Source organism: Salminus brasiliensis, chromosome 3, assembly GCF_030463535.1.
Source record: "Salminus brasiliensis chromosome 3, fSalBra1.hap2, whole genome shotgun sequence".
In the NCBI taxonomy this organism is placed as follows: Eukaryota; Metazoa; Chordata; class Actinopteri; order Characiformes; family Bryconidae; genus Salminus; species Salminus brasiliensis.
This window is the reverse complement of record NC_132880.1, coordinates 40,390,545-40,415,431: the sequence shown is the minus strand read 5'-3', so window position 1 is coordinate 40,415,431 and position 24,887 is coordinate 40,390,545. Positions and strand designations below refer to the sequence as shown.

Sequence of the window (24,887 nt, the reverse complement as noted above, 5' to 3'; positions counted from 1 at the left end):
ATATTTCAATTTAGTAGCAGTCGTTATATTTTAGCATGTTCTCAGTGTATAAGGCAACCTTTGAATTGGAAGATTACCTCAATGGTAAAACTGTTTCTTTGCAGTTGTCCTGATACTAATGGCTTAACTGAGGTTTCTGATCTCAGAGATCACAGATTAAAGGCTAAACCCGCTCGCCATATGTCGCCTCCAACTTCACCTCTTCTTTGGGAGGCGGAGAGGGAGAGGACAGGGAGGACAGGGAGGATCTGTGGGGATCTGTGGGGATGTGTTCACGCCCCCTGCCTGCTGTCTTCCATGACTTTCCTCCTCGATTAGCCAGCCCTCAGTCGGAAGGGCCGCCGGCCGGTGCTATTAATTTGTGTTATCCAAGATGGAGGACTGCTCATGGTCCCTAGCCTAGCAGAACAGCGGTGTTTTCCGTCCGTGTCACAGCCTTCGTGGAGCAGAGGGGCGGACATATTTCACACACCGTCTGAGCTGGAACAGCCAAACTTTTACCTTCGGATATTTGCATCGTGCTTTCCACAGACATGAGCTCGGGGGAAGGAGCCGAGGAGACGGCTAAGGACGCGGCCGACATAGCGGCGTTCTTCAAATCTGGTAAAGCCCCGAACTAGTGAGGGTGGACCGTGATTGAAATAGCTTGCTAGCTGCTAGTTAGGGAGCAGTGGGCTCTGAATCCAGGTCCAGGAAGTCAGAATCCACCGCCGGGTTTCGCTCCAACCGCTCGGGCAGCGGAGCTGCAGCAGCGCTGCCTGGCAGTTTGCACAAACTCCCGGGGTGGATTTGTACTTCCCGGACCTGGATTTGGCATCTATAAAGACTGGGGTTTGAGACATTGCTGACAAATTGTTGGCTCTGGTGGAGAGCTGGACACGTCGTTTTCTCAAACAGACATGAAGAACTAATTTGGGATGTGGGTTTAGAGATATGTTAACATGTGGTCACTCTACTAACAGGTCTATGGGTCTGAACGTGCTGTAGCTATCTAGCTGATTAACGTGAGCTGTATGCCCTGTTTGGGGGTCTTACGAGCTAGATAACATGTCCAATAGACACGTGGATTGCTGTTAAGCCGTTAACTCTGCCTTTATCTCCCTTTATTTCCATTCCTGATCAGCGAGCCCTGTCTTGGAGTAGCCTACCCAGCAAGCTAGCTAGCTATGACCAAGTGGGCAACTTCTGACCAGCAGCTAGCTAGCACTTGTACCATTAGCCTGCCTTCAAGCAGGGGTGTGTATGTGGACTACCATTCAGCTATCTAACGAAATCAGTGTGTGTTCGGGCGTTTTTCGCTCTTGATATTCAACTAACGTTAGCTAGAAAGCTGAAAGGCTGCTGCTGGCGGTCAATACACTCCAGCTGTCCTATTAACCCAACTAGCCTGCGAGGGGAACACTAGGGATCCGCTTTGCTTCACTGCAGCCGTTAAATATCATGTGGGCAATAAAAGGCCGGGCTGTCTGTAAACGAAGGTGTTTAATATACGGGGCTAGATGGATTTCACCCAGTTAGATTGCGGTAAATCTTTAATTTAAGGTGTGCAAGACTGCCATCACACAAGCTGCAGCATCTGTGCGGCTAAGCTAGCAGTGTAAACAATGACCTGGCGTGGCATTCTCCAGAGGAGCTGCTTGCTAGCGAGCTGCTCATTTTTAGCTAGCTAGCTTTATCGCTGGCGATCCAGCCTGCCCTCTTAAAGATTGACCAACCACTCACTTTTCTTGTTTACACGATGCTTGTTAAAGACCGAGCTACGTTATATGTCCAAATGTTTGTGGACACCCCTTTCAGTGGATGCATTCAGGTAGTTTAAGTTGCACCCATCGCTGACACGGATGTGCAAATGCTCCCATTTGCCAATAGGAGACTCTGGAGAGGATAAACATGGGTCTAATGGCACCATATCTAATGCCACACATGGGCTTAAGGGGTATAAAGCCCACCAGCATTGAGCTGTGGAGCAGTTGGAACTGTGTTGTCTGGGATGACGGATGGTGCTCCATCTAATATTTTTGGGAAGTGTTTGGGATGGGTTGGGATGGGATGGGTTGGGATGGGATGGGATGGGATGGGTTGGGATGGGATGGGATGGGATGGGGTGGGGTGGTGAGATCCAGCATCCTGACCCCACTGATGCTCTAAGGTCAGCGAATGCAATCAAATCAGCACAGTGATGCTCCAAAGCCTTACCGGCACAGTATAGTCAGATACTAGCCTCCTTAAGAACTGTTTTTTAAATACCCTTAATTTCCGAAGAAGCAACGAATGAGCAGATGTCCCAATACTTTTGTCCATGTAGCAAATGCATGTTTCTCAGTACCTAAAACATCACTGACTTTGTGAGGCAAGCTATATTTGCCTTGACCCAGATTTGCCTGTATTGGTGGTTACTGGATTGATCTATATTGTTAAGTGTTAGACATGGTTTAATCCAGGTAAAAAAAATAGGTAATTCCTGTAAGTAGTGATTTGCATCCATCAGTGGTTTTACTGCAGGCTGATTATCTGCAGATGCATTCAGATGGTAAGATGGTAGGTTGATAGATTTTACCATGCATTTGTGCACCTCTAAATTATTATTGAGAGTATTTAGGTGATTTGTTTACCATAGAAAGAGGAAGATGCTCTTATGCTAAGCTGCGCTGCTTGGAAGGTAGGCTAAAACTGCATCATCGTTCAGCTGAATCCCGAAGCCAACCCAACATCTAGTCTCAGCCTCCCACTGTAAAAACAACAGCAAAAACCTCTCGCACAGATTTTATTTTCACTGTGGCAGGCGTGCAACCACATGAGGAAGTCCTGTACCTCAGACTGGTTGCACACCGGATGCCTCGTGAGGTTATAGTTCTTTTCAAAATCTTGAATTGAAATTGAAATCTAATGGCTTTAGGAGGCCGGTGTTATCAGCATTAAGGAAGGCTATAATTCCAAAAGACAGGCAAATTACAACTTTACCTAAAAGTAGGATTCAGGCCCATGCAGCTGTTGTAGGTTTTTAGACCGAGCGTATGAGCTGTAGGCCAGATTTTGGTTTGATGTATTTTATGACCAGTTCTCTAAGACCAGATAACGCCATATATGGGCTGTGTTTCATAGGTTCAGGCACTGTCATTCGCTGACAGCTAAGCTGTGGTATAAGCATACGGTTAAAATTCTGTCTTGGTGAAATTGACAGTACTTAAAGCAGCTACTAGCAAGCCTTGTTGGCCTCCCAAGTACCCACATGGTTCCTGTTGACTGCTGAAGAAGGTGCGGTGTTGACGTCTGTTTGGTCCGGTCTGCTTGTAAAGCTCTGGCTTTGACAAAAAAAATAGCGTCCTTGTGCTTGCGAAGAAAAGGGACATAGCCAGACCTCTGTACTCTGTAGAGGATCATTTGGCATATTTAAACCTCAGGAGCAGTCAGTAGTTTCATGCGGCTTGGATTCCAATGAAATTGGCAGGGTTTCTGAACCTAAAAATTTAAAGCTGTGTGGGTGGAATACAGCTCACTAGTATGGAATCAGAGAAACTTCCAGACCCAGTCTGAGTATGTAGCCACCTGTGAGTAGATGTTGGACCTGAGAAACAGTGTGACGAGTTGTATATTGTCGCTGTTTACAAATATCTTTAGTGCATAATTTGAAGCTACCAGTTGTTTTTTTTTACATTTTTTTTTTTTAACAATTTCATAAGGAATGGACCAATAGAAATGCTCCAAGTTAAGGTTTTTCCTTCTCCTGTAATGTTACTGTTTGAGAGACCGTGTTTTTGCGTGACCCAAAATGTAACGACTTTTTTACATTGAAGTAAGCTATTTTATGAAATCTTTAAATGGGAATCGGTGTTTAAAACGTGGAACTGTTGGGATGCACAATAATATCAGAACCATATCGGCATAAAGCAAAAATATAGGTATTGGACAGATGTTTAGATTTGACCTGCATTTTTAAACCTCTGTTTGGTGTTTTTATTCCTGTCCGGATGCAAAACTTTGTGGTTTTTCAGACAGATGTTTGTTTGTGCTGGATGAAAAAAAAGAACTATTTAGGCTACATTGACCCAGCAGGTAAAAGTGGCCCAAATCTGATCTTTTTCATCATGTGTGACGTTGTCTGTGTGGCAGTGTGAACGACAAAAAAAACACACACTGAATTTTTATTTTTTTAATTTGGTCTCTTTGTGGTGTTAAAATCTGATCCGTATACAGTACACAGCAGCGTAACTCTGTCTGAACAGCCGAGTCGAACTTGACAGTCGTCATGCATACGCATTTAGGGAACGGGGTAATGGTTGACAGCAGTGAGGGGGACTTTCAGTGGTGGGATAGCGAGGTAGTAGACTTTAGAAATATTTGGTGACCAATAAGGAAGTGACTGTTACTGTTGACTTCGATCTGATGTTTGAGTCATGAGAAGCTTTGCTCTTTTTTTTTTTTGTGCCTGTAAGTTAGTTTAGGAGCATGAAGTGTTCAGATGAATGCTGGATATAGGTTACATTTAAAAAGATCGGATTTGGTGAAAAAAAACAATCCGACTTGGGAAACTTGCCTGCTGTGTGAATGTAGCCTCGTAGCCTCGGAATGGAGGGTGATCGTGTGGCCACGTGAATCAAACCTCCAGGTACTGAACTCTCTCTTCCTGTGGTCTTTTAATTGCTGCGCAGATGCAAGAGTTTTACCACTGAGGGCTCGGAGTGTCCTTGTTAAACTAATCCAATCTGAATAAGTCTTATGATGCGGTTTCACTGACCTTCTGCTCCCTATTGATTTGGTAAGGAGTTGCTTGAATATGCTGCACAGAAATCGCTTCATTTTTGAGATGTGCAGCGCGGTAAACCTTCCCAGCTGATGATTGTATCTCACATGGTTCTCTGCTCATTATGGAGTAGAAGTACTCATGTCTCTTACTCCCAAGCAGTGCGACCTGTGGCCTAGTGTGTTTAGTTTGTGCTAGCTCTGTTTTGTTATGGCAGTGGTGGATAAATGTTGACCGTGGAAGGCAGCGCATGGTTCACACTGATGAGTTTTGCTCTGCACCTCTGCAGAGACGGTGCCACCTGGAGAGTTAGTGGGTGCAGCTAAAGCCTCCTTACTTTGCCTTCTCCTCTTCTGCATCCCTGTTTTGTCTCAGTCACCCAGTTTATCTCCTCTCTCTCTCTCTCTCTCTCTCTCTCTCTAACCGCCTTCTTAGCCTCCTTACTCCCTCGTCTGTGTCTCTCACTCTTTCAGACACTCTTTCAGTCTCCCTGTGTGGTGGGGAAAGGTCATGCTGACCTAGATTTACTGGGCCTGTGATGGTGCACTCAATGCCCCCTCTGCCTCAGTCTTCTGGCACACAGCAAGAGGATCCTTATTATTCAACTGCACAGACGGTGAGAAGTATAGGCAGAGGGGATACAGTAGAGCCTGACCTGCTGATATTGACGAGCCAGTGTTTTTTAATTGCCTGGTAATACTTTGCTTTATTTGGTTGTGCCTCCTTAACACTAACAAAAATGGATGTAACGTGCTATCACACATGCACTTTTGGAGAGGATCAGTGCTCCAGTGCTGCAGCGGGTGGGTTTCTGTCGTTTGAGTTTAGTGTGTTACAGCTGAACTGATAATCACATCAAGATATTAAGAAAAGATCAGTCTGTGCGTTCATATTGATAAGTTGCTGTCTTGAGATTGACCTTTGAATTACCTTTGTTTCAGAAGCCTGCTATGGTCTAATGGACCCTGTAAAGCAGAGGTGGGCAACTCTGGTCCTAGAGGGCTGGATTGCTGCACAGTTTAGTGGTTTCTTTCCAGCTCAAGCACACCTGATGCAACACACCTGTTAGGTAGGTCTGTTGGAGCAGAGAAATCAGCAAACTGTGCTGGACACCGGCCCTCGGTTGCCCACCCTCGGTTGTCCCGAGGTATATAGCCCTGGAGACCATCTGCTAATATAAATTTTCATAAGATCCAAATGGAACATGTGAGCTGCCATAATGTCACCATGCTCATCACTCTGCAAATAAACTAAGATCAACTACAGTTATAAGTGCTGTGACATTATCAGCATTGAGATTTCATTGAGACCAGTGATGGTAGACTAGAATCCAATCTGTCTCAAGGTTCTAGCAGTCGAGACCATAAATCTGGTTCCAAAGTATTTTGCCTATACCAGCAAAGCAATCATTTATCAAGTGGAAAAATGAGGAGCATAACCTTCAGAAAGTAAACGACTAATGAGTCTGGACGCTATTAGTATCTCAGCCGATCGATCGAAGCTAAAAGCCACACACCGCCGCAGAAGAGCTCTTGTGCCGCTGCAGTATGATGGTGTTCGCTGTGAGCCTTTTGATCAAGTATTGTATTGTGAAGGAGACTGAGTAAGGGCTGTGGAGGAGGAGAGTAAAATTGAAAGAGACCACTGGGAAGGAATTACTGATGTGGCTCTGTCTATAGGAATGTTCACAGCAGAGGTAAATGGTGGGCCTTGATTTGGGGATGCAACTAAATGCGTTAGTGCTGTTTCGGGGAAACTGATGGGGGAGCCTTCATTAGATTACAGCCAGCGCAGAATCTAATTACAGGCTGGATTTTTGCTGCCTTTGTGCCCTCACTGTATACACGGTCAGCTGTAATCTGCCATTAAGCACACATATGTTCCACATATAGTCCTGCTGTTTCTAGCAGCACAGATGATTCAAATCAGGTCATCCTGGGCGTATGTATTGAATAGAATAACCAGCAGCTGGGTGATTCACAGCTGATGTAAAGTGTTAGTTACATGTGTCATTTACCACTCGCCACCTGCTTCCTGAAAACACTGATGCTTTCTGAAAATCCGGATGTATTTCTATTTATTTATTTATTTATTTATTTATTTATTTTTGAGTACACTTGATGCTTTGTGGGGTTATGTTTCAGATACACTTCTCCAGACTCCAGACTGTCATTGTGTTTTTAGGGAAGCTATTTTGAAGCTTTACACACAATATGTTTTTCGGAGGGGTGAGAGTCTTGCCATCTGCCATCAACACCTGGAACTTCTACTACAGCAAATGGGTTGGCTTATACTGCATAAGGTGGAGTGGAACCGATCGTGGCTGGGGATTCAGTGTTTGATATGTGTTTGCTTCTAGTCCTTCTAGATGTAGCATCCTGTCCTGCGGTATCTGACCCAAACAGTGTAGTTCTTAGTTAATTCATTGATAAAGGGCCCACATCCTATGGTTCTGTGATTTTCTATGAACCCAGACCTTTCAGTGTACTTGCCACATTCTATTCTATTTGTTTTATTAATAAAACGTATTGGAAATGAAATCATTATGAATTATATTAAATACTGTGCTTCAAAAGTGCCAAGTCACACAGTGACTACTAATATAATACCCTATATTAAAAAAAACCAACAACCCAGCAACAACATGCATTGATGATTTTGTCGTCGCACCGCAGCTATCAAATCGTGAGGTGCCTAGAGATCCTCACCCCTAACGAATGCAGTGTTTTTGTGATCTCATGAAAGCAATGAATTGTAAACGGCCAGTTTTTACTCAAGTAGACTATTTATTTTACAGCTGATTTGCAGATCACATCAGTTTTTATTTGAAAAATAAATGGAACATTTTTTTTTGTAATGCTCTTTGCCCTTTAAGTCACACAGGTTTAAATAAATCTCAGAGCTGCCAGGAGCTCTGAGTGGTTCTAGCACTGTCTGAGAGTGAAATGTTGGGTTTCGCTGACGTCACGCTGGCCCACTTCCTCAGCCAGCCCATGGCTCCAGCACAAGACCCTGTGGATTTATCCCACTGCCTGAGGTCAGGCACTCTGATCACACTCTGTTCTTTTCTGATAGGTGCTCAGTTCGTTCTAGGTCTGTCATGCTCACCAGTCTATCTCTGGCCTGCTCTTTTGCCCTTTTTGTGCTCTTGACCCTCTGCTTTGTACTCCTCTGTCCTATAAAGGGTGATGAAGGTGGTGCTTGCTAAACACGATGTTGACGCTCATCAGCTGGGTGCAGTTGCAGTGTGGCGTTGGAAATGGGAAATGTGGTGCAGCAGCTCAGCAACTGATAAACGGGCCATCCTCATCTAAAACTCTTCTGTGGATGCAAGCTTACATTGACCACAGACGAAGCTGAATGTGTGCTTATCTGTTTCCAGGTCACAGCTTTTGAAGCTATAATGTCTCAATAGAGATTTTCACGTACAGCCTGGAGCGCTCTGAATGATAAGCCGCGTTTGTAAGGCTTTGTTCAGACAGGCAGTCTGGATCTGGGTTTTTTTTTTGGTCCCTTGTCACTGGAGGTGCAACGGTTCTTAACGTCAGAATAGATGCCACGAAAACGTTCACACATGGCTTTGAGTGTTGCAGTTTGCCACATGTTGTAGTAACATTGTAGATAACCGTGGTTATTGTCTCACACACTTCTTGTGTGTAAACTGTGTCTTGTTTTAAATTGCCACTCCTTATTTCCAACCACTATTCATGTCTGAATGTTTGTGGACACCCCTTCTAATGAATGCATTGAGCTGCTTTAAGTTGCACCCATTGGTGGCACAAATGTTTAAATGTGTGCGCACACACACACACACACACACACACACAAGCTTGTGTAGGCCCTGTAGAGAAATACTGCCAGTAGAATAGGACACTCTGGAGCAGATAAACATGAACCTATTGACACCATGTCTAATGCCAGGTGTAGGTGACATTGAGGAGTGGAACTGTGCTCTATATAAAATGATAATAATAATAATAATAATAATAATAAGAAGAAGAAGAAGAAATATATATATATATATATATATATACACTCCAGATTTCAGAGTAAACAATGAATGAGCAGGTGTCCCAATACTTTTGTCCAGATAGGGTACTGAAAAAGGGTTCTGTTCTTCTTGTAATGATGTTGGTGCTATATAGAACAAACGTTGATCAAAGTTTTCCATCAATCCAAAGAACTGTAAGTGTCCATATGATTCTTTCAGTTATGGTTCTATGCAGCTCCATTGTATAGGATGCATGGGTCAGCATAACTCACCTGTCTCAGAAAATATATATTTTTTTAAAGGGCTCACTAACCCACATCTCATTGGAGTTCTATAGAATTCGCCAAAAGTGCTGACTGTTGTTAGTTGTTGAAATACAGTGCACATCATAACAACCTGCAAAACCTAAAAGTGCTCTCTATTCAGCCATTACTCCCTCTGTGCTGCCACAACAAATCTGACTATTAAAAGACATGGACTCCACAAGACCTCTGAAGGCGTCCTGTGATATCTAGTACCAAGAGGTTAGCAGCAGATCTTTTAAGTCCTGTAAGTTGCCAGGTGGGGCTTCCATAGATTGCATCAATGAGCCTTAGGTGCCCATGACCCTGTTGCTGGCTCACTGGTTGTATTGTCTTGGCTCACTTTTGGTTGATGCTGACCACTGCACACCAGAAAAGCCTCAGAGTCCTGTAGCCATCGGTTTGTCAAAGTAGTTTAGATTCTTGCTCAAATGCTTGCCCACTTTTCCTGCTTTTGACATCCTCTTTAAAGACTGTTCACTTGCTGCCTAATATAAACCCCACCCCATTGACAGTTTTTCACTTCACCTGCCAATGGTGCTAATGTTATGGCGGGTCTGTGTCGTACTGAAAAGGTTGATTTATACAATCGCTTGTTTGTAAAGAGGTTTTCCTTTAACAGTTTAACCAGCAAAGACCCATTTATGTGTTTATGGGTTCTTTGAATTGTCATGATTCTTTACAGAGACATTTCCCAGAAGCCTGTTTTTAAAGAGAGTGTGGCAGATAAGTGAGTGAAGTAAAAGTAGCCGTCCCACCTCAAGAAGGCAGCCAAGGAGGTCTGTAGGTGGGACAGCTGGCAAATGTGCTCAAAGTTGGCGGGTAGCCACAGTTCGTCTAGAGCCGGGGTGGTGGACGTGAAATCCTGCCTACAGCTCCTTTAACACACTCTAGGTTATCACCATGTTCAGAACAGAAGCCTGGTTTGGGAAAGCAAATTCAGTTCCGAGATGGGCAACGTAGTTGTGCAATTGAGCAGGTGGTGGTAATTATTATAATAATAATAATAATAAGGGATTATGATCAGTAAAAAGTCGGGGGGGGGGGGGGTAGTCCTCACACAGAGAAGGACAGCTAAATGATAAGCAGGTAAATGATAAGCATGTCTTGAAATGAGGGTGAAATTTGCCTCTATAGAAGTCCTATCTCTACATGCCAACTTGGTGCCGAGCACTTTCCTATAGCCAGGACTGTTTTCCTTAAGGCTGAATTTTGAATATTCTAAGCAGAGTACTACAGCAGCTTCAGGTGGAAATGTGTGCGTCAGTGCCACTAGCAGTTACGTGGATGAGCGTGTGGACTGTTGACTTTGCCGGAGTGGAAAAGGTGTTGATTTGCATAACTATACTGACCTTTTGTTTGGTTCCCTGTTGCTCAGGAGAGGCTATGAAATGAGTTTTGGAAGCCCCTCCCAGTTCTTTGGATTCCCGGTCTCAGGAGGACATTTCTCAGTGTAAGAGTGATGTAATTGATTGTTAACAGGAATCAGTCCTATAGTAGACATTTCCAAAGCCTGATGCCAATGTTCACTACTTTTAATGATGGTTCTAGTAACTACAACTACCAGCAACTACTGTCCTTAATGATCTGAAAGTTCTGAGGCGGTACGCTTTAAAGAAGACTCTGTGGACAAAACTACACACAATTAATGCTATTGGATCAGTGATCTCCCATCTGAGGAATGACTGTTTGGGCACATTTCCCTTTTACAGTAAACATGTGATTCTACAGACTGTTAGGATTTGCACAGATGCCCTCAGCTTAGTGGGGTAAACACTCACACTTTCACTTGTACAGAGACAGCTGTTTGTAACTCCCCCTAGCACCAGTGACGCTCCCAACACTGGGAGGGTAAGGACGTAAGACCAGCCACCACCTCTTTTCAAACTGAAGCTGATGCGGCATTGCAGCCGATTCGCTCTGAGGAAAATGCAGGGTCCCCATCTCCAATGGCAAATGCCATGACTATGGGTTAAAACTCGGGACCCCGGGGCCACATTGTCTAAGTACATGGGGCTTGGGAAGCTGGGGTCAGAGCGGCCCAACAACAACAACAGCAACAGGTATCGAACCCACAACCCTCTGATCAATAACCCAACACTGACTGTTGAGCTGCTTGCTGTGGTGATGTTTGCACCCAGGGATTTGATGGACTGCATTGAAGCAGAAGAGTGTCTGGTGTCTTTGAGATATAGTCGTGTACAGCAGAAGGAGAACGGTCAGAACTGCTTTAAAGGCAGATAATAAACGTTGAGTTCTTTCGCTGAATGTGCCGTATGTCGCGAGGCAGGCTTCAGGAACCGCCGCAAAACAGCAGCTCATGGCAACCTAGCTGTGGCACAGTGGGGCCGTAAGTAGTGTATGTGTGTGTGTCACTGCTCCAGGAGTCTGGGGTGGTGGTTTTGGACCTTACTTTAGTCTCTCTGAGATGTTTGGTGTGTTTTCCATGTGTCCGTGTGGGATTCTTCCGGGTGGTCTGGTTTCCACCTATGTTCTTAACACTTCAGGCGAATTGGCTATGCTATATTTCCTGTAGGTGAGTGTGTGACTAAATTAGTGTGGGTTCTACAATGCAATGGACTGGTGCTGTGTTAAGGGGATATTTCTGCCTTTAGCCCAATTTTTCTGGGTGGGCTCTGGACCCATCAGGCCTGGACCAAAAAGACATGGATAAAGAGAAATGAATGAATGAAGGAATTAATAAATTAATATCTAAACTAATATATGTGGGGCAGTGGTGGCTCAGCGGTTAGAGCGCCGGAATATCATGGATATAACAGGGTTGTGGGTTCGATTCCCGGGCTCTGCAAGCTGCCACTGTTAGGCCCTTTACCCTCTCTGCTCCCTGGGCGCTGGAGTTGGCTGCCCACCGCTCTGGGTGTGTGTGTGGGTGGGTGTGTGTGTGTGGGTGGGTGTGTGTGTGTGGGTGGGTGTGTGTGTGTGGGTGGGTGTGTGTGTGTGGGTGGGTGTGTGTGGGTGGGTGTGTGTGGGTGGGTGTGTGTGGGTGGGTGTGTGTGGGTGTGTGTGTGGGTGTGTGTGTTCACTACCAGATGGGTTAAATGCGGAGGACACATTTCGCTGTACAGTGACAAATACGTGCACCTTTACCTTTTTATATATATATATATTATTTATATATATAAATAAATAAATATAAAAATAACAGTTGTGGTGGTTTGTCGTTTCCATAAAAAGGATAAAGGATAAAGGTGCACGTATTCGTCACTGTACAGTGTGGACTGTACAGCGAAATGTGTCCTCCGCATTTAACCCATCTGGTAGTGAACACACTCACACACACACACGTGTTAGGGGCAGTGAGTACACACACACACCCAGAGCGGTGGGCAGCCAACTCCAGCGCCCGGGGAGCAGAGAGGGTAAAGGGCCTTGCTCAAGGGCCCAACAGTGGCAGCTTGCCGAGCCCGGGAATCGAACCCACAACCCTGTTATCGATATCCCGGCGCTCTAACCGCTGAGCCACCACTGCCCCACAAATGTGGTGTTCACCTCCGTGTCTGTTCAGAAGGTGTAGTTGGAAGTAGTAGAGGTAGGTAGGGAGGGAAGAGAGACCGAATAGAGGAAGTCAAAATAGATTAGAGAGTCTGAACAGGGGGTCGGATGGCTCATTTATGACACTGCCCCCCTTTCTCTCGCTCTCTCTCTCTTGCTCTCTCGCTCTGCGTGACCTGGTTTTGTTTGACTCCTTCAGAGATACACAGCTCTTTCAGTTCACCTTGCTTTCCTCCTGTGTTCTTTTTTTTTTTTTTTTTTTTTTGTTGGGCTGTTTTCTTTGTCATACGGCTGAAAACACAGTCGTTGATCTCTTTGAAGACACCCACTCTGCACACAGAGCTGCTGCACATATATGCTTAATTGACAGTTCCGTCTGCTTCCCATTCATATCATACTACCATTGCATCGCATTACAGTGGTAGCAGATGGCTGTGTCCTGAGGCCCAGTTGACTTTTGCGTAACTGCAAGTAGGATGGTACTAGCAGGCGAATGAATGCATGTCTCTGGTTTCAGTTGGGATGATTTTGACGCTTGCTGTTTAGCTCTTTTGGTAGCTTAACGAGTGTGTTGTAGGGCTGGACGATATGGTATATGGATATTGATATTTTCACAATACCTGCTATTTATCACAATACAGGTAATGACAGACTAAATACATGAGAAGCTACAGATTCTTAAAATAAACTACTGATCAGATACTCTCCTGTACTGAATACAGTGATTTTATTTATTTATTTTATTTTTATTCAACATCGACTGCACTTCACTTAATTACACCAGTCTAATTACGCTGTTTGTAATAAGTGATCAGTGTTCATTAAGCACAAACAATATCCTCAATATGCTTAGAAAAGCAAAGTGTATCACAATAAAAAAAAAAAATCTATCAATACAATACCATCGTCCTGTTGCCCAGCTCTAGTGTTTTATATTTGGTTAAATTTCATTTTGATGTTTTGGTGGAAAGGCTGGAGTCTGTAGATGTGCGAGATATTGAATATACATGTTACTCTCGCTTTTGTCACTCTCGTCACCTTAGACTCCACCCTGGGTACCTCTGTATTATACGGGTTGACCAGAAGTGTCCCTTACACCTCATTAACCCCTTAAACAGCCTATGGTCCAACTGTCCAACTGGCTGAATGTTACTACAAACTTCTATGACCAAAGAATAGCCCCACCAGTTTGTACAGAAGTCCCTGTATTCACTGACTAATACACCTTAGTGTGTCATAAGCCTCCTGAGTTAAGGGGTTAAACACTAAGGATTTGTTTTTGGGAGTCTGGATTAAGCTAAGTCTTAGACTGCGCTCTAATATAAGTGGCATTTCCCATTTAAAAAGTCCAATTTAGTCCAGATTTAGGCTTAATCCACCTTCCTAAATCTGTTGCGTGGCAATTTCTGAACACTTGTTTGGGGTGGGGATTGAGAGAACATGAGCAGACGAAAGCAGAACGCCTTTGCAGCAGTTTGGTTTTCATGCCCGTCTCAGGTGAAAAATGCTGAAATATTTATACACCATAGAAATACACCTTTCTATTTACAGACAAAAAATGTCATCAAAGCTTCTGCATGTGGCTGCTGCTACTGCTGCTGGCTGTGTGAAAAGCCGGGTGTAAAAGGCTACATTAATAACCCAGGTGCATGTTTTGAAAGCAGTACAGAGTGGTGCAGAAACGGTGAGTGTCCCCCCCCCCCTTTGCTTTAGGGTAGCTGTGCCACCATGAGAAACCGATTTGAGCATGGCTATCGTGGGGCCGTGCCCACCATTGCGGTCAACATGCTGCCAGTGTTGTGTTGCAGCCCTTTAAATGGCTGTAGGGTCAGACGCAAGCAGTTTAGCAAGTTAGAAGCCACTCAGCTTTTGAAAGGCTAAAAACACGTTGAGGTTTTTAAGTCCATCACAAGTTAGTCTCTCTGTGCACAAAGCGACATTTCCGGAAGGATACGCAGAAGGGTTGTGCAGCTCAAGTGGTTCCTACTTCCCGGAAGTGGCTCAGCTGTTGCTACGTGTTCGCTAGGGTGAAGCTGTTGGCTATGGGTATGCCAAGTGGTTATTGTGGTGTTCCTAGGTATTTGCTATGGGATCAAGGCCCACCCTACTTTCCCCGTTGACCATCAGTGCAGAGACCTGCAGCACTGATTCACTCAGTTGGCTAGCCTTAGCAAGGACAGCACGCAGAAATTTGGGCTGCTGCCAGGGTCATCAGTCAGTTCGTAGGTATATATTGCCTAGTGCCGTGATGACGGGATTGCGCGGAGGCTCTCAAAGAGTTGTTATTTTGAGGATATCCGTGGCCGGTTGCAGTAGCTTCGCTTGTTGAGTGTTGTCTGCCCCCAGATGGACGTGTACATTTGGGCTAGTGCGCACACCTTTACTCAGCGAACCAGAAAGTCTGTGAAGAACGTCCCCAGGAATTTAACGTTACACGTTGGCAGTGGTGATGCCGGCTGCAGCAACTGTGATTGGTCCGCTTTGTAGTATCCTACCACTTTTAAATACGGTTGACAAACATGGATCATGTTGAGAAGAGATTAACCCTGGAAGTCCAGAAATATGAACCTCAGTTCACCAGCTATTGGCTCCGGCTCCATTGTTTAATACGTCATGGAAGTCAACACGGCGGTATAGAAACCCTGTTGCCAGCAGTGTTTTGGCGGTGCAGTAGCAGAGTGACCCAAACACCAACGCTCAAGTACAACCCTCCCAACGATGTAGGCCACTTGCACAGGCTTCGGCATAGACTCCTGCATTGAATCAAGGCAGAAGCATAAATCGGCCTTAAGCCTGGCTTAAGTGTGCTGGAACTAGAAGCCACAGGGTTGAATTGTAGCCTCCAGATCCCATGGCTAGGGTCCCTTGTGGCCCCAACTTGCGTAATAATTCTAATAATCCCCCTTTTTAAAATTAATTAATTATTTTTTGCATCCTGTTAGTTCTTGGAAACCAGTGTTACGCTGATGTTTTTGTTGTGTTCCTGTTTGTTTGCTTTGCCCCTTAATTTCTGCTTAATTATTCAGGAGCCCTGAAATAAGCCAGGAAAAGAGGCCTCCCCTCTCGTTTGTGATGGTGCTTAAATAATAAAGTAGTGAGTCATCTTTTAGAGAGGCTTGAGATAATTATTGTCTCCAAAGATAAAAATGTTCTGTTTTTTTTACTCCTATTAAATTGGATCCAAAAGTAAAGTAGGGCATCTTGTAAAATATAGAGCCATCAAACTCTCACTGCTGAGCTGCCTCCCTGAAGACATGTTAAACTTTAACTGTTCTGACCTCCCCCTCTCTTTCTCTCTGTCTCTCTGTCTCTGTCTCTCTCTCTCTCTCTCTCTGGCCTTTAACCTTTCCTTATTGACACACAAGGCTGCCCTCCTGAACGTTGCGCTCTCTTTGTTCTATGGTGGTGCTTAGCTCACGTCAGCGGTGACATGCCAGCCCTTTTCTAGCAGAGGCAGTGAGGCTTCTCACCTGGGTTTGCTAGGCCCTTTGGGTCATGGTCTGGAGACGCATCCCAAAATAGCCTGTGACGAACATTACGTCTATGGGGCGCTGAACTGAGCTGTGTTTATCTTTTACACAATGAATGGAAAAGAATAGAAAGCATCAAGGACACAGGGTGGAGGCAAGAGGAGTCAGAGGCTGATCTGGTGGCGGATGTGATTCAGTTCATTAGCATTTAAAGACAGATTTTATTTAGGTAGGAAAGACCATGTTAACCCTATTTATGACTGAGTTGCCTGGGTTTCATTGGTTTGTTGAAGGGGTGCACAATCTGAATTGTACGTTTTGGCGAAAGAGTGGTCAGCAGAGCTGAATGACGGCTACTGCACTAAAACGTCTGGGTTTTAGGACGTGTTTACATTTGTTTCTGGGTGGAGTTCGATGCTGGTGGGTGAGCTAAGATGGGAAAATGTGAGTTTAAATGTTTTAATGAATTAAAAACAGACCTGTCATTCTGTATTAGACTTAGAAATTGGTCAGTGACTTAATCCTCACCCACCATCATCTCCTTTTGGCTGATGCATGGGTACTTGGACAATGGAGAGTAGTTCTGGTGTTTTCGGTTCTGCAGCGCTCCTATTGAAATCCATGGTGATGCATACAGAAATGCCTGGTTAAATTTCCTACTAACTACTCTAACTGTGACGGTACGAATGGGTAGTTGTATAGAGAACATGGCACGTGCTGTTTGGGTAAATCTGGTAATGTGTCAAATGCGTGTGCCAGCAGGAGGCCTTTAAGTTATAAGTCCTTGGGTTTGCTTGGTGTTGTGAGAACTGTAGGGGTTTAGGAGTATTCCCGTGGTAACTGTAGTCCCCCCTGTTGCCCCCCACTGTTGTCCTGTAGTGAGAATGCATCCGATCCGAAAAATATCTGTCTGTATGATACATGTGTGAAAGGGAAGCTCCAGATATTGTCTGGACCTGATTCTCCGGACATTTTCCAGAGTTCATATGTGAAAACTATGGTTCTGTGTGAACAAGCTTGCACAAGACTCCCAAGACTTCAACAAAAATGGATCCAAGGTTAGCCCTATGCTCACCAATGCGACGAGGTCCAAACCGTGACATCTGTATGCTGTTACACACCTAGTTCTAACCACTAATTACTGTTCATAGTTCCCTACTACAGGTTTCTAATTACTTGGGTTTCAGTCTCAAGTAATTAGAGTTGTTTTTTTTAAGTAGTAATAATTTAATCATTTTGTAATTTAGGGAAATAAGCTAATGCAGATCTATTAAAAACCTTTCAAAAGTGCTATCCTGCCTAGCATGGGCTGCTTATTTTATTAATACACTGCATTTGTAACTCAACTTAAACAACTAAACTGACAAAGCCACCACCAGGTTGTCTGAGTTGCTTATGTTTACAGGTTCTCAACCCTGGAAACCTGAGATACTTCTTACTGTGTTCTTACTGTAACACACCCACTTCAGGAAGGGCTTGTTTAGCAGCTGGTTATGTGGATCAGGTGCACTTGGGTCTGGGGAATCTCTACAGGCCAGGAGTTTAAGCCTAGTAGTTTCCTATCTGTTACTTTCAAAGTGCTGTTTAGCCCAGGACTAGGCTTAAACCACTTTCTGGGAGACCGGCAGATTTGTAGAACGGGGGTGGGGTACTTTAGGACAATGGACAATGTCAGAGAAACCTAAAAAAGGTCTTTTATTGACCGATGATTTGAAGAGTTATCCGTCACCACTTATACACCGGCCATGAGAAATAAGGTTGTGACCAAAGGAAGAGGTCTGTGAATTGGCGGACAGTCCATGTTTCATTCTAATGCTGGCTGAGGGAGGCTTGTATTCCTGGGCTTTGTGAGGATTTACTTGTGGTACTTTTTGGCTTAGTTTTTTTTCCCCCCTTCCCTTCCCTTTCTGACTCCTCAGTGTCTTTGGATGAGGCAGAGCGAAGGCATGTAGCAATGAGAGGGCTCCTTTTCCTCTGTAATGATTCATCTGTGCGCCGTATCGATGACTACCCCACCACAGCGCACAACACCGGGGATGTACTGCCGGGGTCTGCTCGCAAAGAATGGGCTTGTTTCAGTTTATTACAGCAACTGAATGGGAGAGTGTTTGTTTATGACGGGGGAAACACGTGGGTCCTGACAGGAACACATGAGGTTGAATCACTGGGTGTTGTGGCATTGTTCTTTTTCTGCCCTGGCTCACAGCAGAGGGGCTTTTGGGGATGACTGAAATGGCAGACATTTAGTGTGTGCTTGTATACACATACACACACACACACACCAGTTCTTGTAGTCTGCACGTCCCCCACATGTGCCCCTGTACAGTGTGAGTGTGTGTTGTGGTGCGACCACTCATATCCTGCTTGGTCACAGTTGAAAGTTGAATCCTAAGCTCCTCATTCTTGCTTGCGCAGGACTGTCAGCTGACCACAAACTGCTGTTTGAATCTTCAAGAATGTTTGTTTTTGTTTATTTCCGTTTAATTTACACGTAATTGTGTCTTGGGTTGAGCTCCACTTCACCCTGTGAAAGAGGATAATGCACTTTCGCACCTGCAGCAGTAGCTAAACTAACCACACCACGTGGGACTGGGGTTCAGTTCTCAGTCTGGGTGACTACGCTGCGCTACACCAATAAGAGTCCTTGGGCCAGACTCCTAACACTACACTGGCCCTCCTCTGTAATATGAGTACCCTTTGTAAGTCGCTCTGGATAAGAGCGTCAGCTAAATGCCATGAATGTAACCGTGCAGCTGTTTTCCATTCCAGTCTCTGCTGAACTGTGCCATAGTAGTAGGACTAAGTCCAAGACTACAGATGCTGTTCTCAGATCTTCTGTTCCTCAGTGTCTCTGCCCTGGGTCTACGGTGGAACTGCCATGTGTGTGATTTTTAAAAAGAAGCTGTCCGTTGAATAGTGGACAGCGATTAGGGCCGGTCCCTTGAAATACGGCCGTGCTCTCGTTTGAGGAATGCTTTAGGTAAACTCAAACACTGCAACAGGTATGAGCTCACTTATTCGTGGCTCTGTGCCCTTTCCTGAGGTTTAAGGGCTTAAGGATCTTTGCAGGGGATTTGGAATGAGAGGGAGAACACTCCTTTCTTCTCATGGAGTGGATTTGAAACAGGACTTTTCCACAATGTCCTCTAAGCTCATGCTTCCATATTTGGACTGGAATGGCAAGCTTAACAGACTTGTAATCACACTCTCTTTCGGCCATCTATTTTCTTGGTTTGGGGGTCTGGGTGGGCTGTTTTGTACATTTATGCATGTTGCTGTCCCTTTTTAAAAAATTTTTTTATTTCCTCCCCTCTTTCCCCCTTTTCCCCTCTCCCCGCAGACACTATGAGGGACTTTGTTTCTGCAAGTATAAGTTAGGGCAATAATCTTAGAAATGAATCCTGATTAAATATTTAATTGCAGTAGATAGTGATAATTATCCATTGGTTATAAGTACCTGTTTTTTAATAAAGAGCAGATAAAGCTCAATTTAAACACTATTTATCTCAGCCACCTTATTATAAATTGAACCACCTTATATTAGGGATGAACGATATGGTGAAAATATTATCACAATACTGTGAATACATTTTCACGATTTATTTATCACTGTATGTATTGTAGTGCATGTTACTACAGACAAAATCCATCAGTAGTGACTGATTCTTAAACTACTGCTCAGATATGCTCTCCCATATTTGCCACAATGGTTTCTATTTCAAATGTTCTACGATCAATGCAGTTAAACCAGACTACTAAACCAGTTCTTTAAGCCCTGACTATTTACTTAAAATGCTTGGAAAAAACATTGTGTATGACTAGATCAAATTGATCCCAATGATAGTTATAGTATAGTATATTGCCACCCCTACCTTATATCCCAGTAATAGTTATAGTATAGTATATTGCCACCCCTACCTTATATCCCAGTAATAGTTATAGTATAGTATATTGCCACCCCTACCTTATATCCCAGTAATAGTTATAGTATAGTATATTGCCACCCCTACCTTATATCCCAGTAATAGTTATAGTATAGTATATTGCCCACCCCTACCTTATATCCCAGTAATAGTTATAGTATAGTATATTGCCACCCCTACCTTATATCCCAATAATAGTTATAGTATAGTATATTGCCACCCCTACCTTATATCCCAGTAATAGTTATAGTATAGTATATTGCCCACCCCTACCTTATATCCCAGTAATAGTTATAGTATAGTATATTGCCACCCCTACCTTATATCCCAATAATAGTTATAGTATAGTATATTGCCACCCCTACCTTATATCCCAGTAATAGTTATAGTATAGTATATTGCCCACCCCTACCTTATATCCCAGTAATAGTTATAGTATAGTATATTGCCACCCCTACCTTATATCCCAATAATAGTTATAGTATAGTATATTGCCACCCCTACCTTATATCCCAATAATAGTTATAGTATAGTATATTGCCACCCCTACCTTATATCCCAGTAATAGTTATAGTATAGTATATTGCCCACCCCTACCTTATATCCCAGTAATAGTTATAGTATAGTATATTGCCACCCCTACCTTATATCCCAGTAATAGTTATAGTATAGTATATTGCCACCCCTACCTTATATATTAAGGCACAATTATTTTATTATACTGTGGTATTTATAAATATTGCTGCTATTTCAAAAAGGACTGTGTTCTGTGTTCACAGCCGAATAAGCTTATTTCCCCCATGTGCATTTAAGATGGCCACGGGTGTGTAGCACTGTGGGTGCTAACTGATTTGGGGGGTGGGAAGCCCACTGCAGTGGTGAGTTTAGCAGTTTTCCTGCTTAGTTCGAGTGAAAGGGAAAGTAAGCCACCCTGGATGAAGTGGTCTACTAAATGTTTGTAAGACCATTCCTGCTACTTTATGCCCTCAGCTATCAATCTGTATGAACCGGTCAGTCTGAACCGGTCTCATTATAGCTTTGTTACTCCGTGTTTTTATCATCAACCCTGTGTCTGTGTCTGATGCTCAGCAGTTAGTCAATAACAGCTGGACTGAGCTGTCTGATACTCTGTGGATCTGCAGTTCAACAAGCTCAGCAAAAGCTAGCTTAGCGAGTGAGCTACAGATGCAAAACCTTTGGAAAGACTTGAATTTCAGCTCTCTGTCCTTCTAACAGCAGTCTCTCGACCGGAGTCCATCTCCTCTAAACTGTCAGTCAGACAGTTACTGCTAACTAAGCTAAGGCTAGCAAGCTCCTCTCTCCTGAATCCGTTTAATTACACTATCCAACCTTCTATCCAAAACATTTCTCAGTGTTATTAATAATAATGTCCCAATCGCAATACAGAACACTATTGATTTGTCACCCAGGCCTGGTTTAAGTACATTCCAGTGAAGATCTTACCAGTACCAGTATGTTTTGCATGATGCTATGCTGCATTCACCCGTCATTACAGATATTACATATTCGCATTGAACCTTCACACAGTAAGCTATGGATGACTAAACAAAGCCCAAGGAACGTAAAGCAGAACCAAATGCAGAGTTGCCTGCCATGGATAAAATGGCTCATACTTTTCTTTCTTTCTTTATTTTGTCTCTTTGGCTTTTCGCTGAGCTTATCCTGGAGTGGAGAGACCGTGGACACACGTCAGCCCTGAAGCCTAGTGTTGGGGAACAGACTGGTGGATGGGAGTTTTCCACGCTACATTTGAGGGGCGTATTTATCAGGACAGACAAGTTATCAACTTGCCATGCTAGGTTTCTGATTGGTGTCTGACTATGATGAGTGCAAATGACTCACAGGAGCTGGAGGACACACCTGTTTTCTTTCACATCAGCTGTGTGGGAAACTTCCCAGTGACCTACGGTAGCAGTGGAGAGCAAGTGTTGGGTTGGACGAGGATTGTATGTCTGTGCTGTTGGACAGTTGGAGGGTATATATGCGGAAACATGTTCAGCTCCTCAATCTGGTTGGGTGGTCGGTCGGTCAGTCGGTCACCCAGTTGTTTTGTCCTTCACTTTTGAAGGCGTGGTCAGCGACGCTAGTACCATGCTGCCATCGCACTAGACAACCCACTCAACAATTAGACCTAATTCATGAACAAATGGATGACGAGAACATTGTTCGTAGTTCAGTATGATTGAATGTCCAGGGTTTGTCCAGGGTTTCTCCAGCGTGCTCTCTCTGTTTGGCTTCTGCAGTTGCCATGAAACATCAGGAGAGCATGAGATGCAGGGAAAATTCCTTTTGTGGAATCTGAAGAAGCTGCAGTTCTCCCTTGGAGTTCCTGACATTCTTCCTTTCTGTCTCTCTATCTGTGGACTGCGCTTCTTTCTCAGCGGGCTCAGGTTCCCCTGTCTGGTCCTTGTTTGTCAGCATTGTGGAATGTCGTTGGCTTTGATATCACTGAGGTGTGTGTGTGTGTGCAGTAGGGATGTGTTGTGGTGCTTGATGTAGGGCCTCTTTTTCCTCTCAAAACCTTTGATTCCACAACATTTTGGGGATGTTTTCTTTGATATTCTGGTCCAGGTTGCCATGATTTTTCAGGATCACATCCATGCTGCGACTCTTCAGTAACTCCTTGTCATGTTCATAAAGCCAGTGAGGTTTTTTTTTTTTTTGTGACATTGTGCATGATCATGCTGGAAGTAGCCATCACAAGATGAGGAAATGTTTCCATGAGGGAGCACACATGGTCTGCAGCAATACCCAAATAGGCTCTGGCATTCAAGCAGTGATTGACTGATATTAATGGACCCAAGAAGTGTCAAGAAAACCTTCACCACACTGTTACTCCACTTCCACAGGGCAGGTTTGGTCCATGGATTCATGCCACATTCTGACAATATCACCTAAACCATCTCTGCGGATATTGAGATTCATCAGACCAGGCTACACTTTTCCAGGCTTTAACCGTCCACTGCAGCCTCAGCCTTCTGTTCGTGGCTCACAGACATGAAACCTGCTGTGGTCCGCTGCTGTTGTAGCCCATCCTTTCCGCTGCTTTTCTGCTCACCACAGTTGTACAGAGTGGTTATCGGAGTTACTGTAGCCTTTCTATCAGCTCTAACCGGTCATGGCCATGGTCTGTTGACCTCTCTCATTAAGGCGAACTGCTGCTAACTGGGTGGCTTTCTGTATTGCTCCGACTGTTGTGCTGAAGATCCCAGAAGATCAGCAGTTGGAACTAGAAATACTCAAACCAACCGGCACCAACAATGAAGAGACACTTAAATAACGGGGATCACATTTTTTTCTCATATTCTCATGGTTGGTATGAACGTTATCTCAAACTGCTGGCCTGGATCTGCATGGTTTTATTATGGCTGATGAGAGAAACACAGTAGGGGTACTGGTGTACCTATTAAAAGTGTTTTGAGTATGTATGTGTAATGTATTGTCAGGCGTCTCCAATTCAGTGAGCGGTTTTATTACTTTTTAGAGGAGCTTTTCTTTTTGGTTCCTAATGTTGAGATTAAGGTGAGTTTCAGTTCTGTTATTGGATCTAGTCAGGCTTTGTTCTGCAGTGCTCTACATGTGTGTACATGACGACTCTGTTCTCTGTAGGGCTAATAAAATGTGGGAGGAGGGATTGTTGTATAAGGAGCATCTCATTGGAGAGGTGTGTGTGTGTGTGTGTGTGTGTGTGTGTGTGTGTGTGTGTGTGTGTGTGTGTGTGTGTGTGTGTGTATTTCCATAGACATGAGAGTGAGACCCTTATCTGACAATGTCCTGCCTTTCCCCTCCCCCTCCTGCAGGCCTGTACCTAAGGGATCATCTGAGCTCCGCAGTCAGTCCTTCAGCCCAGATGTGACGCTTGTCTAGAACACACACATACATTTAGCAGGACCCTCCTCGGATGCCTGTTTTTAAACTATGGTTTAGATCCCAGGGTCTGGTGTTTTCACAATTCAAATATTTTTCAAATAAGCACACAATACTGCTGTTACTGTATATTAATCAGTGTACACCACCGGTCAAATGTTTTAGAACACCCCTAATTTTCTCAGTAGTATCCTGACGGTGATGCAGGCCCAGACAAGCCTGCTTTTTAATTTAATTTAATTTAATGTATTTATTTTTACCATCTCTGCTGTGAGGAGAAGGCTTGGAGCTGCAGGAGTGGGAGTAGGCCACTGCTGAGACTTTTTTAAGCTGCAATATAAGATGTTGTCCTTTGAGCCGCCTGTCACACAAGCTACTGTTGACTCTCAGAAACTTGTCTTCTTGTCCTGTTGTGGCTTTGAGTCCGTCTGACCTCTTCAGTTTTCTCCAGTTTTCTTATGAAAGTGTAGGGTAGTGTTTTTTCCCTTCTTATTCTTCTTTTCCAGTCATTATGACGGCAGTGGGATAGTATACTGGGGTAGAGAGTGCAGTTACACAGTCTGTTCCAACACTGATTTTATACAGGCAGAGGGTTTGTAAATTGTTCATTATTTGGGATTTTTAAAGCTTACTTTACTTCTATTACCTTGAACCAGTTGTAAGGTTAATTAATTTTTTTTACAATTTACATTTTTTGTTTTCAGTTGACTGCTACCTTTTGTATCTTTTGAGGTCACTGGACTTTGTACAGGTTATTTCCTGGACTGCTTGAAAGACCATATAAACTGGAAAAATTAGAGGTGTCCTAAAACTTTCGTTTGAAGTGCAGAATTCTGAGTTCTGAAAAGAAATGATCTTTATTTACTTCTTTATTTATTTCTTTAGCTTTTGCTTTCTCAGAGACAGTAACCTGATGCCAGCTGCTGGTGAAGGGGAGTGAATAGAGTAGTCTACTTCAAAGCGTGTCTGTACATGAACAGCATCTGCCCCCAGACACCATTATCCTGGAAAAGCTTTGAAAAGATACTGAGGTTGAGTCCTAGATCAGCATTTCTTTTC

The 24,887-nt window shown here is 43.9% G+C and overlaps 1 protein-coding gene across 1 annotated transcript in view; it reads left to right on the top strand.

Moving 5' to 3' along the window:
• The first annotated feature begins 314 nt into the window (after positions 1 to 314).
• trioa (trio Rho guanine nucleotide exchange factor a) overlaps positions 315 to 24,887 on the top strand; it is a 115,561-nt gene continuing 90,988 nt past the window's right edge. Inside the window, exon 1 of the mRNA XM_072676140.1 lies at positions 315 to 603. Within this exon, the coding sequence (XP_072532241.1) occupies positions 534 to 603 (70 nt within the window). The 5' untranslated portion in view covers positions 315 to 533. The remainder of the gene's footprint in view (positions 604 to 24,887) is intronic.